The following is a 17,121-nucleotide window of genomic DNA, read 5'->3' as shown; positions in this document are numbered from 1 at the left end:
ACCCTCCCATTTCGACCCTCCCAGCATGTGAAGGCAGGATCACTATTGACGGGCAATAAGAATAAAAAAAGACCCACCTGATCTTAATGGCCATCCTGCAACTGGTTCTGCAGAACATTATGCATTGTATGACACTTTTCATCAGTACAATACAAGAGATGAAAAGGATGCTCTGAGATTAATTGGACTTGTGCCTGAGCTATGTGGGTGGGTCAACTCCCAGACAGCAGAGCAGCTGTTCTCCGGCATGCGAAAGAACAACTACTTCATGAACTCTCTCTCCACAGCTAGCCACATCTTCCTCATGCGTAACATTTTACATCAACACAATGAGAAAGTTAAGCAGCAGGCAGTGGAGGACTTTAAACAAGTTTCTCATGGAGATGTTACCCTTGACGCAAATGGAAAAGCCACTTTGGGTAGTTATACTTTGATTTCCTTATTTTGACACATTTACATAAAATATCTGTTTTTGTCATTGCTTAGAACTGTCACTGTCTTGCAGTGCATGTGAATGTCCCTACAGATGTGGACATGGCAGGCCACTGTGGGGAGCAGTGTGAGGCTCTGACTATGACATCAAACCTCAGGCCCTGTCATGCCTCATGGACACTAGGACTGCATCATCCTCTTCAAGAGCAGTTGGTATGTGGCTGCATTGCTTTATCACAATTTCTTTTCACATTTATCTTTTTGTGTTGTCATTTTCTTTTTGTGTGTTGTTACAATTCTTTAAGTGTCAGAGCTTAAAGTTAACAGGCTCCTGATTTCAGACATAGAGCAGTTTTAAATACATGTAATAATACATTACATCTTACACATATCCTCCAGGACAACTGTTCAGGCTCACAAATATTATTTTTCTTTAATCCCTGGCCTGGAGTGTTTTTTTGACACCGCTTTTATTTCTTTGTAATATGTGTAATGTGTAGGTGAATTATGTACTCGATGAGGACAGACCAATGAATGAAATGATTGTAAAAGATAGTCAGACGTGCCTCACAAGAGAGAACTTTGTATCCCTGGGACTAAGAAGGGAAATGGATTCAATGGTGGGGAACATTTTTTGTTTTATTTTTGAAGTAATTAACTTTTTCTGGAATTAGGATTAAAAGTGTTGTATTTGCAGGTGGGAAATGCTTGCTTTAGGTTTATCAAGGAAATATTTCAGCATCAGGTGTGTCTGTCATTTTATACAGATATTTGTGACAAATTCAATTGAATTACAATTACTGTCTGTAATTATTGATAGAGATATCTTCTACAGGGGAAATATGTTTACATTGTGGATCTCCATATTCCACCAACATGGCTCTTGCACTTATCCTGTGACCCTTTCCTCTGTCTTCCATTAAGCACCCACAATACATTTAAAGGTGCAGTGTGTAAACATTTTGAGTATCTATTAACAAAAATGCAATATGACATCCATAACTATGTGTTCAGTGGTGTATAAAGAACTTACTTAATAAACCGTAATGTTTTTATTACCTTAGAGTGAGACATTTATATCTACATAGGCGCGGGAATCCCCTTCTATGAAGGTCGCCATATTGTGACGTCATGTTTCTACCGTAGCCGACAGCGAACAAACAGCGTTACAGAGCGCTTTTCACCACTACCTTGAAAGAGAAGCCGCAGAAAGCTAGAAGAAGCTAGCCATAAACACTGTGAGTAGTGACTTTTCCCTTGTCAGTGGTGTAAATATGTAGTTGGATTGTTTCATATAACTTAAATCTTCTCCCTCGCTGTGTTATGGCTTTGCTATGTGGGGATAAATGTGCTGGTTACGTTCGTGAGACAGCTGATTAATAGGCTACTCTTGTCATTGACCGTAAAACAGTTACAGGAATCACTAACCCGTCGATCTTGGAAGCATTTTAAGTCGATCGAGTTTCCAAAATCAGAGAAAAAAGCCTATTGTGTGTAGTAAGTGGTGTCTAGGGGATGCGGAGGCGCGCGCGCTGTTACAATCATGTCATTTTTGCCGCACGCACCTTTGGGCTCATGCGGACGCGTCGAGTATAAGCAAGGCTTAACGCTTTAACCAGCTCAGCCACAGTAACAGCTCATATTAGCCAGCTAAACTTTTACCACCCTGTTAGAAAAAATATATAGTTGCATAGTTTCATGTGGTTCTTCTCCCTCGCTATATTATGGGTTTGCCATGTTGGGAGAATGTGCTGGTTACGTTTGTGAGACAATCAGCTGATTATTATTATTATATTATGTATTAAGACCCTTGATCCTCACCTGACTATGGCTTTGTAATCTTTATCCATGATGTGGTTTATAATGGACTGTGGTACAGAAACGTCTCGGTTACGTATGTAACCCTAGTTCCCTGATAGGGAAAGAGACGCTGCGTCAAACGCTGTGGGAACGCCCCTGCGTTGTGCGTCATGAAGCACGAATGGAATCAGTCCAATCGAGAGATGGAACGTCATAGGCGGGTGACGTCATCGACCAGGAAACTATAAAGCACCCCATAAACACAAGCGCAACAGCTTCTGATAGGCCTGAAGGAAGCGCTAGCGGGAATGCCGGGAGTATGGTGGAATGACGCAGCGTCTCGTTCCTTATCAGGGAACTAGGGTTACATACGTAACCGAGACGTTCCCTTTCAAGGGAACTCGAGCTGCGTCAAATGCTGTGGGAACGCTAATACCCACGTCGCCATAGGACCAAGTGACCGCCATGTGAGAACTAGCGCACAGAGGACGAGAGCACCTGTGCCCCAGGGGTAGAACTTAAGTCTAGGTCGTAGAACTTAATGAAAGTATGCGGTGAAGACCATCCAGCCGCATCACAAACGTCACTGAGGGAAACGCCTGACAGTAAGGCTTTAGAAGCCGCCATACTCCTGGTAGAGTGGGCTCGTACAGCCAAAGGTGAAGGCTGACCAGCCGACTCATAGGCAAGTGAGATAGCCTCGACCACCCACTTGCTCATTCTCTGTTTAGACGCGGGACACCCCTTCTTGGGTGGCCCAAAGCACCCAAATAGTTGTTCTGACTTCCTCCACAAGGCACTTCTGTGGACATAGGCGTCTAACGCCCTAACAGGGCAGAGTAAATTAAGTTTCTCCTGGTCAGACGACAGAAATGGAGGAGGACAAAAGGCCTGCAGAACTGTAGGTCTAACAACATTAGCAGGGACCTTTGGAACGTAACCTGGTCTCGGATGCAGAAAAGCCTTAACCAAGGCAGGTGAAAATTCCAGGCACGAGGGTGAAACCGACAGAGCCTGCAAATCTCCGATTCTCTTTAGTGAGGAGATAGCAAGAAGAAAGATAGTCTTAAACGTGAGAAACTTCTCAGGAACTTCTTCGATAGGTTCAAGAGGAGCTAGGGAAAGACCTTCTAATACGATGGCCAGATCCCAGGCCGGCACCCTTGTACGAACTGCTGGCCTCAGCCTCAGTGTGCCACGAAGGAAACGAGTTATAAGCGGGTGTCTCCCAAGAGAAACTCCACTGAAAGGGACGTGGTAAGCAGCCAGTGCCGCCACATACACCTTTAGTGTGGAGGGGGATAACCCTGTGGAGAAGCGCTCCTGCAGGAATTCCAGCACTGCACCCACTGGGCAGTTAACTGGGTCCTGCAGGGGCTCTCCACACCAAGAAGTGAAGAGTTTCCACTTCAAGGCATAAAGCTTCCTCGTGGATGGAGCTCTGGAGTGAAGAATGGTCTCAACAACCTCGGTTGAGAGACCAGAGTTCATGAGCTGGGCCCCCTCAGAGGCCAAGCCCACAATACTGGGCGGGGGTGAAATATCACGCTGCCCGCCTGAGAGAGTAGATCCCTCCTGACCGGGAGCTCCAAGGGAGAGCCGTCCAGGAGAGAAATCAGGTCCGCAAACCATACTCGGGCCGGCCAGAACGGGGCTACTAATAGTAGGCTGACCCCGTCCCGGCGAACCCTCTCCAGAACTCCAGGTAGCAGAGCAATCGGGGGAAAGGCGAACAGACGTGACCTCGGCCACGGCTGCACCATAGCGTCCAACCCCAGAGGGGCTGAATGGCTGATGGAAAACCACAGATGACAATGCGTGGTCTCCTTGGAAGCGAATAGGTCCACCTCGGCGCAACCGAAACTCAACCAAAGGAGCTCCACCACCTCGGGATGGAGTCTCCAATCCCCCGGCCTCGGCCCCTGTCTCGACAGGGAGTCTGCTACCACATTCAAATACCCAGGAAGATACATTGCTCTCAGAAATAGTAACCTCCCTTGGGACCACAGGAGGATCTGACCGGCCAACTTGTAAAGCCGGCGAAACCGCAGGCCCCCCTGATGATTTATATAAGAGACCACCGACGTGTTGTCTGACTGAACTAACACATGATGACCTCTCAGGTCTGCTAGGAAGTGTTTCAGAGCCTGGAACACCACCAACATCTCTAGACAATTTATAAGCCGTGATAGATGATGGTCCTGCGACAGCCCTTGGGCTGGACGACCACTCGTGACCGCCCCCCACCCTGTGAGGGAAGCATCCGTCATTAGCGTTACACGACGACAAAGAGCCCCCAACACAGGCCCTTTGAATAGGAACCAAGTTTCTTTCCACATGACCAGAGCACGAAGGCAGCGCCGCGTGACTTTGACCGTGCAGAGCGGATTTCCCCTCGGGGAGAATCCCTTGGTCCTGAGCCACCACTGTAGCGATCTCATGTACAACAGGCCGCAAGGTATAACGTCGGACGCTGCTGCCATCAGACCCGACAGTCTCTTAAACTGTTTTACAGTAAGTAGCTGGCCTAGCTTTACTTGTTTCACAGCTGAGAGAATCGAAACGATGCGGGTCGGAGCGATTCGCGCCTGCATCGAGACCAAAACCCAAACGACACCCAGAAAAGTGGTCTTCTGAGGAGATAATACACTTTTCTTTGCGTTCAGCCTCAACCCCAACTTCCTGATATGAACGAGAACGACATCTCAATGTCGAACCGCCATCTGCTCTGTCTGAGCTAAAATCAACCAATCGTTGATGTAATTGAGGACACGAACACCCTGAAGCCTCAGGGGCACTAGTGCTGCGTCCATGCATTACGTGAAAGTGCGGGTAGAAAAGCTAGGCCAAACGGAAGAACCCTGTGCTGGTACACCTCGCCCCCGAAGGCGAACCTCAGGAACTTCCTGTGTTGTGGAAGGATGGAAATGTGGAAGTACGCGTCCCTTAGATCTATCGTGACAGACCAGTCCTCGGATCTGATTTGTGACACGATCTGCTTGATAGTGAGCATCTTGAATTTTGGCTTCCCTACCGAGCGATTCAATAGGCGCAGGTCTAAAATTGGACGCAACCCCCCATCCTATTTTGGGACGATGAAATATCGGCTGTAATAGCCTGACTCCACACTGGGAGGAGGAACAAGTTCTATAGCCTCCTTTTGAAGGAGTGCTTTCACCTCTTGTTCCATAACCAGAGCCTGCTCGGGGCCCACCACTGTAGGCAGAACCCCTCTGAATCTTGGTGGACGACACCTGAATTGGATAGCATAATCCCTTTCTATTGTCTGCAGGACCCAATGAGATATTTTTGGAAGGCTTTTCCACTCTGCCAGAAATTCTACTAAGGGTACCAGTCTCTCGAGACTGGCCTCTGGTGTAACTTGAGCAGAAAACGCAGCGCCCTGTAACGGCACACCGGCAGGGAACAACTGGTCTAACCGCTCTGAAACCATCCTCAGAGGGAGCGAGCGTCCCTCGGGAAATCGCTCGCTGGGACCGTCCGCACCCCGGCATGAAGGCAGGGTTGGCAGAACGGGCCCCTGAGGGCACCGAGGAAGAATGGGCACCGTAGAAAGAGGTGAACACCTTTCCGCCTCAGTGGGGACCACCCTCAGTGTCCTGCGCGCCGTGGCACCAGGACTTCTTCTTAGCCGAATCCTTCTTAGCTAATATAACTGTCCTCAGATCAGTACTATTACTGGATTTCGGCTGAGAGTGCTGCGGCTGAGCCCACTGTCCAGCAGGGGGAGCACGAGACGCGACACTCTGCTTCAGCACCCTATATGATGAGCTCGCAGACGGCCGGGGCTGCTCCTGCCCAGCAGCCCCAGGAACATGAATTTTTAAAGGGAGAAATTTCTTAAAAGCTGTTGTTTGCTTTTCCTTCTCCTGGAATTTATCGATGACAGAATTTACAGCATCGCCAAATAAACCCAGGGGGGAGAGAGGAGTGTCTAAAAGGAAAGCTTTTTCTTTTTCTTTTATATTTGTCTGATTTAACCACAGATGTCTTTCTGCGGCCACCAGAGCTGCCATAGATCGACCCACTAGCTTGGCCGACTCTCTGGTTGCGCGCAGGGATAAATCAGCAGCCTGACGCAGTTCGCGAACCACGTCAGCACTGACCTCCTCACTCTCACTCACGTCCCTCAGCTGGTCAGCCTGGTATGCCTGCATAATAGACATAGTATGCAGACATAATGCAGCCTGACCCGCCGCTGAATACGCTTTACCCACCAAAACCGAAATATTTCTAAGAGGCTTGGTGGGTAATGCCGGTGCCTTAACAGATGACGCAGCCTCGAGGGAGAGAAAACTCGCAAGCGTCTCTTCCACGCGAGGCATAGCCGAATAACCATATGATTTTGCCTCCACAATATTAGAATATGTTGAAGTCTGGGGATAAAACACTCTATATGACACCGTTTTTTTCCACGATTTCGACACCTCAGTGTGGAGATCGGGAAAGAACGGCAAGCACCGGCGTGGAGGTTGCACTCGTGACGGCAAAATCTCTCATCTAATTTTGATTTAGAAACAGACTCCTGTCTAGTCACCGCCCATACAATGCTGAGTTTTTCTACAGCTCTTGTTAATACCTCCACTAGCTCATCACTTTCGGGAGTGTAAGGTGGCGAATCCTCCACATCTCCCTCATTTATAACTGGTGCCTCAGCCCGAGCGGAAGAAACCGCAGCGCGTGCTTCCGAACACGAGACTGAGACACTGGATCTCACAGTTGAAGGGAGAGATAAGGCAGAGCCCGTCTCTAACCCCGCTGAGAGATCCATCTGCGATCCCCACGATACGCTTCGTCGCTCTGCCTCAGCAAGAGCCGGACCCGAACCGCGGGGAGCGCGCACCGAACCGCTCTCCTCGAAGAGCGCCCGGCGGGAGCAGAGCATCCTTAATGGCAGACGCTCGCAATGCTCACAATCAGCTCCCTCGAGAGCTGACTGGGCATGCTGCACTCCCAAACAAACAACACAAAGAACGTGTGTATCCCCACTCGTAAAATAACGCGAGCAGGGAGGGACACACTTCCTAAACTGCTGTTCTTTCGCCATATCTCTCTTAATATATATATATATATATATAGATAGATAAATTGTTTGTGTGGTGCAGAGTATTAAAGACAGACAATATTCACACAGGGACAGAATCACATATAGCGCGACTGAAGGCACAGAAAGCTGTTGCGCTTGTGTTTATGGGGTGCTTTATAGTTTCCTGGTCGATGACGTCACCCGCCTATGACGTTCCATCTCTCCATTGGGCTGATTCCATACGTGCTTCATGACGCACAACGCAGGGGCGTTCCCACAGCGTTTGACGCAGCTCGAGTTCCCTTGAAAGGGAACTTGGTTTACTCTGGCTATTCTCTGCTGTCTCAGACGACGATGTTTGTCCCGTTTTAGCCACCGTAGCTTCTTCGAAAGGGAAGGGTGACCAGTGGGCTGAGCCCTTAGTGCAAACTCGCAACCGAACCGCTAGATGTCGCCAAAAGTTACACACTGCACCTTTAACTAATAGTGATAACCCTTATATCTTATACAATTCTTTTCAAAACATAGTTGCAACAAACAACAAGATAAAAACACTTTAAGATCATACAGCATGGAGAAAATGAAAAAAGGAGCTTCAAATGTAATTTCAAATTAAATAAAAAATAAAGATAATAAATAATGTATAAAATAACAGTTAAAAGTCAGAGCTAAGTTTTTGCAATATTTTCTTTCTTTAAGTTGGACCCCCCAAAAGAAAGATTCTCTGATTTAACCCCTATGGACCCCAGGGCACTTTCTGCTGTGTGTAAGTGCATTTTTAGTATTTATTGAAAAAGCACACTTATGGAAAGGATTCATACTGAAAAAAGCTAACACATTTAAGTTGTAGGTCCTCCTTTCTTTTTAGTCTTTTGTAATCCTGGCTGCAAATGACCTTATCTGTGGCGTAATGGTAAAGACTTGTTGACTCATTTCCAAGACTATTTTCACTGTAGGTTATTAAACCACTTAAAAGAGAGGTTTTGTTCCTGGATTCCCAATATTCAGTCATGGGACAAGGCTTTGCACACGGACCTTATCGAAACATCTTAAGGTTTCTAAAGGAAGATGTTTGCTGGAAGTTGTGTTCCTCAGACTTGCTCAAACTTTTTGCAATGATGTTAGTCGTGTTCACAAGACTTGCTCAGATTGTTTGAAATGTTAGTCGTGTTCACAAGACTTGCTCAGATTGTTTGAAATGTTAGTCGTGTTCACAAGACTTGCTTAGATTGTTTGAACTTCTGCTGTTTGCCTGTCGTGTTCCTCAGACTAACATGTTCTGTAGCTCAAAAACAATGTGTTCCTCAACAGAACTTTTGTGTGTGTGTGTGTGTGTGCTCCAGTACTTCTAAACGTTATTGATGCCGTTTTTGTTTTTATCAGGTCTGTTGCACATCACATTGTCTCTGGACCATTGACGGAATTAACAGGCCTGGATGTTGAGGTATGATATCATTTGCAAAGGCCATTTGTCTGCTTATCACTTCTTTTTTTTCTTTTTTTATGAATTATTGATTTGTCACAACTTGGGCTATTACTACTTTAACTATTTCTCATTTTACACTTAGACCCTTCAAATTAACACACATCTCTAAATCTTTAAGCTTATAGTGTGCTGTTTATTAAACATGTTTATTATTTATTTATTTTAAACAGGGGCTCCCTAAAACAACAATTCGGCATTGACCGTGGAATCTTCATGATGATGGTGAAAGAACAGTTTTCCTGTAAAATATAAATTTAATTCATGATCTTTCATAAAATGGCCGTTAATGGTGTCTAGCCCATTTCATACATGCAGCTTTTTTCTTTCCTTTTCTGGCATTGGACTTGTGTAAATGGAATAAGGCCCAAATGGTGGCAGCACCGTGTCAGCGCTCTCTGACACAGCTTTAGTTTATTCCCTTCTCCTCAGTTCAACCTAAAGCAGTTTTTTTTAATGTATTGAAAATCATACTGTTATTAAAGAGGATTCTCTCTTTTTCTTTTCATTCAGCTTGCTGAATTCACATGCACCCAAAAAAAGAATTACAACTGCCAGGTTCCATCACCACACAATCACAGAGATCACTATCACCTGAGTATTAATCACCACACACCTGTACGTCATCAGATCCTCTTCACAGTCTGTATATAAGCACTCGTAAACCAAAGTCACATTGTCTGGTCTCGTTTATAGATGTTCAGACTCTCTTCAAGACAAACTAACCTGCTAACCAGCAATCTCTCCTTGAACTCCAGCGATCTCTCCCTGTTCTCCGGCGATCTCTCCCTGTTCTCCGGCGATCTCTCCCTGTTCTCCGGCGATCTCTCCCTGTTCTCCGGCGATCTCTCCCTGTTCTCCGGCGATCTCTCCATTCCTCACCTCAGGCTCCTGCTATCTCCTTACGTTCTCCAGCGATCTCTCCGTCCCTCTCCTAAAGCATCAAAGATCCATCTATTATCTTCTCTGTCACTCATCATCACCAGTGAGGACAGTCTATAGGTATTTCCATCATCCACCTTCCAGCACTGTCATCTATTTCCTCTGACTGTTGTGACTTATCTTGTCTGTTGTTTATTATACCAATAAACCTGTTTATCATCAATTCACCTGTTTACTCTGGAGTCTGTTCTGTAACAGAAGACCAGACCAACACAGCTGCAATATGAGTTCCCCTGAATCAATCGAAGAACTGGTGGACGTCCTCAAACATGCACTATCTTCAGCTACTTCCGCGTCATCCAACACCGATCCTTCTTCACCACCCGCCGTCGTCAGTCCCATGGCCACTCCAGCTTCTCCACTTCTCTGGCGTGGCGGAGGAGTGTGAGGGATTTCTACTGCAATGTTCACTGGCCTTGGAGATGCAGTCACCGCGTTATCCCACCGAACGCGCGAAAATTGCGTATATCATTTCCTTGCTGACGGGACAAGCGCTGCATAGGGCCCAAACAATCTGGAATCAAGATACTGCAGTCACACGAACACACAACAACTTCGTTGCTCACTTCCGGGAGGTCTTCGGAATTCCGGATGGCGATTCAACCACGGGTGAGAAACTATATCACCTCAAACAAAATGCTGATTCTGTCTCCGATTACACTCTTAAGTTTAGAACCCTAGCAACAGCCAGCGGGTGGAACGAGCGTTCGCTCCTTACCACATGCTGGTATGCTGTCATGGAGGCTCCATTTGATTTCACAATTGTAAGTATAACTTCAATGCTCATAGATATGGCTATAATATGTGGAATTTGGTTTTTGATTTTTGTCCAGGAAGTCCTCTGTGGTCCTTCCTCATATTTTTTCCCTTTTTACCTTTGGGGTTTATTGGGAGCGTTTTTATTTTCTTACTTCTATGAGGGTTTAAGTCAGGGATTGTCATCCTTTTTTGCTTGATATAAAGTGGGCCTGTTAAGTCCTTTTGGACTGGAAAATTGAGTTGGGCCTCAAAATTAACTTGCAACTTGAACTGTAAATGTATTGTACCCGTTCTCTTCTTCAGCATGATATGCCGTGCTTAAGGTGGTGGTGGTGCACAATGTTGGTGGAGAATCTTGAGATTGAAGGGTACCAGTGTCTTTGAAAAAATTAAGATAAATGTGAAATATCATTAGCAGTAATCTGGGGCAGCAAGGTCATTTTTTTTTCTTTTACTTATTACTACAGCCATGGCCGGAGGTTTCGCCATTTTACCATGCAGGGAATACAGATGGCCAGGGGAAGTCTGGACCCAATTTTCTGCATCCCTAGGAAGAGGAAATATGACGAGGTCACCATGGTAAGAATTATTGAAAAAAATTTACAGGTCTAAAGTAATTATCTTTCTTGTTCTTTACATGTACTAGGCTATTATGCAATATGCATTTCACTCCCTTGTTTTAAAGGAACCTGTCCCCTTAAAACCATGCAAGGCGAAGGAGCCATGCAGAGTCGAGTACTCTCCGGAGGGAATTGGCATTTTGCAGGCATGTATTTGTGTGGGCATGTATGTCTCACAGGATCACAGTTATATGTGCACTCCATGTAGACATGCCAATTTGCCACTTCTTGCATACTGTAGCTTAATCCAAGATGCAACAATAACTACATATATGGCAGAGGTCTTCAACCCTGCTCCAAAGGACCCACTATCCTGCAGTTTAGCTCCAACTCTAATCAAACACAACTGACCTCTTCAGGATCGCTTAAATCACATACAGGTATCCTGAAGCGTGTTGGAAATGCATTTTCCAGGACAGTGGGTCCCCAGGAGCAGGGTTGGAAGACCTCCAGTATATGCTATTAACAGGACACAAATGAGCAGGCTACAGAACATGCCAATTAAGAAGCATGTTCACCCTTCACCCTTTCCTGGTCGATGATGATGATGGAGACCCATTATTGAGCCTACTGATTTTGTAGTTACTCATGTTAAATGTTCACAGCTGCCTGAGGAAATTTTGCACAGGATCTTCGTCCTTGTGGTGCTACAAGATGGTCATCCTGCAATTCGTACCCTTGCTCTCGCATGCACTCGTTTCTGGAGGATAGTGAGAGAGGAATCCTTTCTGAAGGAAGCACACTTCTGCTGGCTAGACAGTAAGTTATGTCTCTTTTCTTCTTCTTTCCTCCCATATTTTTAGAGGTATAGCACCTCTGAGCTATAGATGAAAGTCACCCATTCACAGGATCACGGTGCACTCAACTTGGACATGCCGGCTTGCCGCTTTTTACATCGCAGCAAAGGCAAAGAAAAGCGTTTGGAACTTTGAACTACTCTGTGTCCCGCAGATGCCAGCAACACAACACATTAGATGGCCCCTGGAGTGTTCACTTGCCATTATTAAAATGTAAATGCATGTTGTACATGGATGTTGCCTAATTTATTCTTTTCTATACTGTTATGTCTACTACTATATGACTGTTTCCTCTGTGATTTTTGGGCAGCTGTGGTGCTTTTGAGTGACGATTCTACATTTGTCCTTTATCTGTCTATGTGTGGGCCTAAGTTATGATTCAAGTCAAGGTTCTAGTGCTAAAAATATTTTAATCATCACTAGACTAATGCTTTTTGTTTTAGGCAATAAGTGTTTCTTTTAATTGCTAATTTTTTTACTTGTGGTGGCACACCACTAATAAAATGAATACTGAGGAGACAGCATCACATCAGGGAGTGCATTATAGTCTCCCTGAGGTAAAATTTGATTCATTTGTTGCCATAGGAGAGGAAGAATTTTGCAAACTCGTTAATTCATCTAAATCGACAACATGTATGTTAGACCCTATACCGACTAAACTACTGAAAGAGATGCTTCCAGAAGTCATAGATCCTCTTCTTAACATCATTAATTCGTCTTTGTCTCTAGGATACGTACCAAAAACCTTTAAGCTGGCTATGATTAAACCGCTTGTTAAAAAAACGCAACTTGATCCTACAGAATTAGTCAATTACAGGCCGATGTCGAATCTACCTTTTCTGTCAGAGATACTAGAAAAGGCAGTATCCTCACAACTGAGTTCCTTTCTTGAAAGAAATGGTATCTGCGAGGATTTCCAGTCAGGATTTAGACCGCACCATAGCACTGAGACAGCTCTCATTAGAGTCACAAATTATTTGCTTTTATCATCCGATTGTGGTTGTATCTCTTTATTAGTGTTACTTGATCTTAGTGCTTTTTTGACACCATTGACCACAACATTCTCTTAAATAGACTAGAAAACTATGTTGGCATTAGTGGAATTGCATTAGCATGGTTTAAATAATATTTATCTGACCGCTATCAGTTTGTAGCAGTAAATGAAGAGATGTCTTATCGATCACAAGTTCAGTATGGCGTACCACAAGGCTCAGTACTAGGACAGCTGCTGTTCATTCTGTACATGCTACCTTTAGGAGATATCATTAGGAAACATGGAATTAGCTTTCACTGTTATGCTGATGATACTCAGCTCTATATTTCTTCCAAACCTAACGAAACTTACCAATTCACAAAATTATCGGAATGCATAGTTGATATAAAAAATTGGATGACTAGTAATTTCCTACTACTAAATTCTGAAAAAACAGAGATTCAAATTTTTGGACAAAAAACTTCCACACGTAATAACCTAGAATACCGTCTAACACTTGATGGCTGCTCTGTTAAGTCTTCGTCGTCAGTTAGGAACCTGGGTGTGCTCTTTGATACCAATCTTTCATTTGAAAGTCACGTGTCTAGTGTCTGTAAAACCGCATTTTTCCATCTTAAAAATATATCTAAATTACGTCATATGCTCTCATTGACAAATGCGGAACAACTATTTCATGCGTTCATGATGTAGGATATTTAACAGTATTTTAACTGAGAAAGTGCACACACTGTTTTCCATTTTTGAGGCAATCAAGGTTTTGGACATTAACCTCTTGTCACATCTCAAAGGTCAGCTGGGCCTTTTGTTGATCTAATCAGGCTGATTGGATTAGCATCTCAAGGCTCTGAGTTAAACTGTTACCTGATGAAATCAGGTAACCAGCTGAATCATGTACTTTCCTTTACATGTTTTGTTCAAGAGTCCCCTCCTCTATGAAATTAATCCCACCCCCTTGAAATGTATATAAACTGCAATGTAAAGTTCCCTTAGATTAGATTTGATTGAGATGACTACAGCGACGAAATAAAGAACTTATACCTCAACAATCTCCTGGTCTGCAACTCTATCTTTTCTACACTTTTCTTCTTTTCTGCCAGGGATAATAATAAAAAAATGGAATTTCTAATTTAAAGCAACACAGGTTCGTTCACAGTAAATTGGTAGGAGACATGGATACAAAATTATATATATATCTTTATTAAGAATAAGAGATTTATTAAAAGCAAAGGACAACCATCAATAACACTTAATATGGACAACACCATTACAAGACACACACAGAACGACCTGAGGAGTCAGCGTCGTCAGAATTCGAGAAAAAGGAGCCGAGGCGTGTCAGCAGGGGATAGAAGGGCATGTAAGGCCTCCACGGCAAGTCATCTTTCCCGTACACCTGTGCACAAACCAAACACTTACACGCACACCACTCATGACACAACACTCGTGAGGAAAACCACCACCAGCATTCCACCCCTGCTTTAAGCGCTCAGCTCCTGAAACAACAGAATCAAGTTACACACCTCAGGATTCACAGTTGAACAGACACAACTCACAATGATCACAGTTTGAACAGACACTTCACAAAGACAAAAATTGGAACGTAGATCTCCACGCTTCCAAAGTGGAAATATTACAAATTCCAATCACAATATAAAAATAACTGATATAAAAGAAAAGAAAGAAATAATAACACACACACACACACACACACACACAGGGCCGCAAATATTAATCCAATTGTCAACAGCAAAGCAACAACGCCCCCAGACGGTAGTCCCCCGCAGTCCAACCGCACGGAAGCTAAATCGCCCATGCGGACGCGACCAATCTGGACTCAATACATCTTATGGGTGCGAATCTCCGGGAATCAAACCAGTCAGGCAGACATAAACAGGCGAAACTGAGGGCTCGTCCAGTCCATTGGAAGGACCACGTATGTGCCGGCGACAACCCAGCGCTTCCGCTTTGTTACTAGGACGCCCGTATTAGCCATGCTGGAATCAGCCTCACTCAAACCTTTGACCGAAAAGGGACAGTCTCGCTCAATGCCAGCCATAGGGATTCATACGCCACCCTGAATGACGACACCGGAAGTAAAGGCGGTGACTACGTACACCACCCACTCTAAACAACCCGTTACGCTACTGCAGCTCACTGATAGGAACAACTTAACAAGTAGGCTAGCCAACCGCATGTAGGCGGGACGAATTTCATTAGACCAGCCACAATGGCTCCCTATTAAACATCGTATAAATTTTAAAATATTGCTGATTACTTACAAAGCACTAAATGGTTTAGCTCCCCAGTACTTGAGCGAGCTCTTAACACATTATAGTCCTTCACGTCTATTGCGATCTCAAAACTCCGGCCAGTTGATAATACCTAGAATATCTAAATGGATGCTGGCGGTAGATCCTTTTCCTATTTAGCACCAAAACTTTGGAACAATCTTCCTAACATTGTCCGGGAAGCAGACACAGTCTGTCAGTTCAAAGCTAGACTGAAAACACATCTCTTTGACCTAGCATTCACATAACACTCTATAGACTTCTATAATTCAATATTAGGCTGCTTAGATTAGGTCAGCCGGAACTGGGAACACTTCCCTCAAATCCTGATGTACTCGTTACATCATAAGAAGAATGGCATCTACGCTAATTTTAGTGTCTTTGTTTATCCCGAGGTTTTCCCGCAGCCTGCTGGATCCAGGCCGTTTCCAGATCTGACGAAGGACTTTCGCCTGGACCTGATGACAATGCAGTGCTGAAGTGCCAACTAGCCTCTCCCTATGGAGGATCCCTATACCACTCTACAGATAAAGCGTTGTGGAATTTTTCGGTTCGCGTACCTACCCAAAGTGATAAGATAAAATAAAAATTCTGCATCAGAATTTATAGACAAGTAGTTTGTTTAGGCATGGTTTGTAAGGAATTACAAACCTGCACACATTTATTCAAACGCACATAACTATAGAATCAATCCTTAATGCGCATGTGAACGCCATCAGCGTCTATCACAGGTTCACGTTTAAAGTCTGTTTAGAGAGAACAGTGTCGTCTTAGTGGCCCAATAATTTAATAACAAATGATCATTTAGACGGAAGTGAATCAATCAAAACTAACTTTAGCTGGAAAAAACATTTTTCAAGAGCCACTATAAAACCAAACCAATCTCTGTTACCTTAAATTATATGTTTATTTCTGTAAAGCTGCTTTGAAACAATCTACATTGTTAAAAGCGCTATATAAATGAGGATGACTTGACTTGACTTGACTAGTATCAATGTTGATTATACAGTCCTATATGTTTGAAGAATAGGACTTTAAGATGGACAATGTGCTCTTTAAATCTTTGTCACTCATACCATAATAAAATAAAAAATATATATATACATATGTAGATTGCACCTTTAAACAACTTAAAAGCATTATATATTTAATATATAAAAATCAAAAACATGAATTAACATGACTTTTTTTAGTTGGTTTAACTGTAACTCTGGTCGCACCACCTGACATTTCAAACTCATTTAGAATCTAACAGGTATTAACTTGGACGCATATACAAATGTTTGACCATGTGCTCAAGGTTATACATACATTTTTTAAATCAAATACACATTTTTATTATAACAACACATTTTCAAAGTTTTCCAGGGGTCATACCACCTGACATGATAAGTTGAATCAACCTCATCATTACTCAAAAATGTCAAATTATCTAAATTTATGGGAGGGTGACTAACCTTGTTACTGCATCAAAGGGGTCCTCTGGAGTCTTCTGTGTGATGTCATATGTTGTCACATGGTTTTCTTAAAGGAACATTGAATAAAAGTGCATTTTTATGTCGGTCACCCTCCATGACATTTGTAGAAGTATATTTTTCGGACAAAAGTTTTTTAAGTAATAGATTAGTTATGAAATAGGACCAATACACTATTTCCCCTCATTTATAAGGAATTTAACATAAAATCATGCCAAAATATTTGATTAAAAATTTTATTGAGAAAATGAACATTTATATCTCAGTTTTGTTCTCTGCTTGTACTTTCGGACGGTCGCACCACATGACATTTTTGGTCTTTCAAACACCGAAACTCAAATAATCTATTGAATTTCAATAAAATGAAAAGGGTTTCTTATAAAGGAGATATTGTAGATCCATTTGATATATGACATGTATTTATTCAAATTCTTTTTAGGAAAATAATGAATTTGGACACAAAAAATACATGTCATGTCATTGA

General features: G+C 43.5%; 1 protein-coding gene and 1 long non-coding RNA gene across 2 annotated transcripts in view; both read left to right on the top strand.

The window, feature by feature from the left end:
- Positions 1 to 337: 337 nt before the first annotated feature.
- LOC143736680 (uncharacterized) lies at positions 338 to 1,178 on the top strand. Its single transcript, XR_013203554.1, has 4 exons — positions 338 to 419; positions 506 to 645; positions 933 to 1,052; positions 1,130 to 1,178. It is a non-coding gene; the product is annotated as an uncharacterized LOC143736680 (long non-coding RNA).
- A 9,256-nt stretch (positions 1,179 to 10,434) lies between these two features.
- Positions 10,435 to 17,121, top strand: part of LOC143736711 (uncharacterized) — a 336,163-nt gene continuing 329,476 nt past the window's right edge. The window contains exons 1-5 of the mRNA XM_077227353.1: positions 10,435 to 10,468; positions 10,767 to 10,831; positions 10,931 to 11,042; positions 11,149 to 11,229; positions 11,689 to 11,842. Coding sequence (XP_077083468.1) covers positions 10,442 to 10,468; positions 10,767 to 10,831; positions 10,931 to 11,042; positions 11,149 to 11,229; positions 11,689 to 11,842 — 439 coding nt within the window. The 5' untranslated portion in view covers positions 10,435 to 10,441. The remainder of the gene's footprint in view (positions 10,469 to 10,766; positions 10,832 to 10,930; positions 11,043 to 11,148; positions 11,230 to 11,688; positions 11,843 to 17,121) is intronic.

Source organism: Siphateles boraxobius, unplaced genomic scaffold (genome assembly GCF_051911475.1).
Source record: "Siphateles boraxobius isolate OS27281-9 unplaced genomic scaffold, OSU_SipBor_1 130, whole genome shotgun sequence".
Lineage (NCBI taxonomy): Eukaryota > Metazoa > Chordata > Actinopteri > Cypriniformes > Leuciscidae > Siphateles > Siphateles boraxobius.
This window is presented reverse-complemented; position numbering and strand designations above follow the sequence as displayed.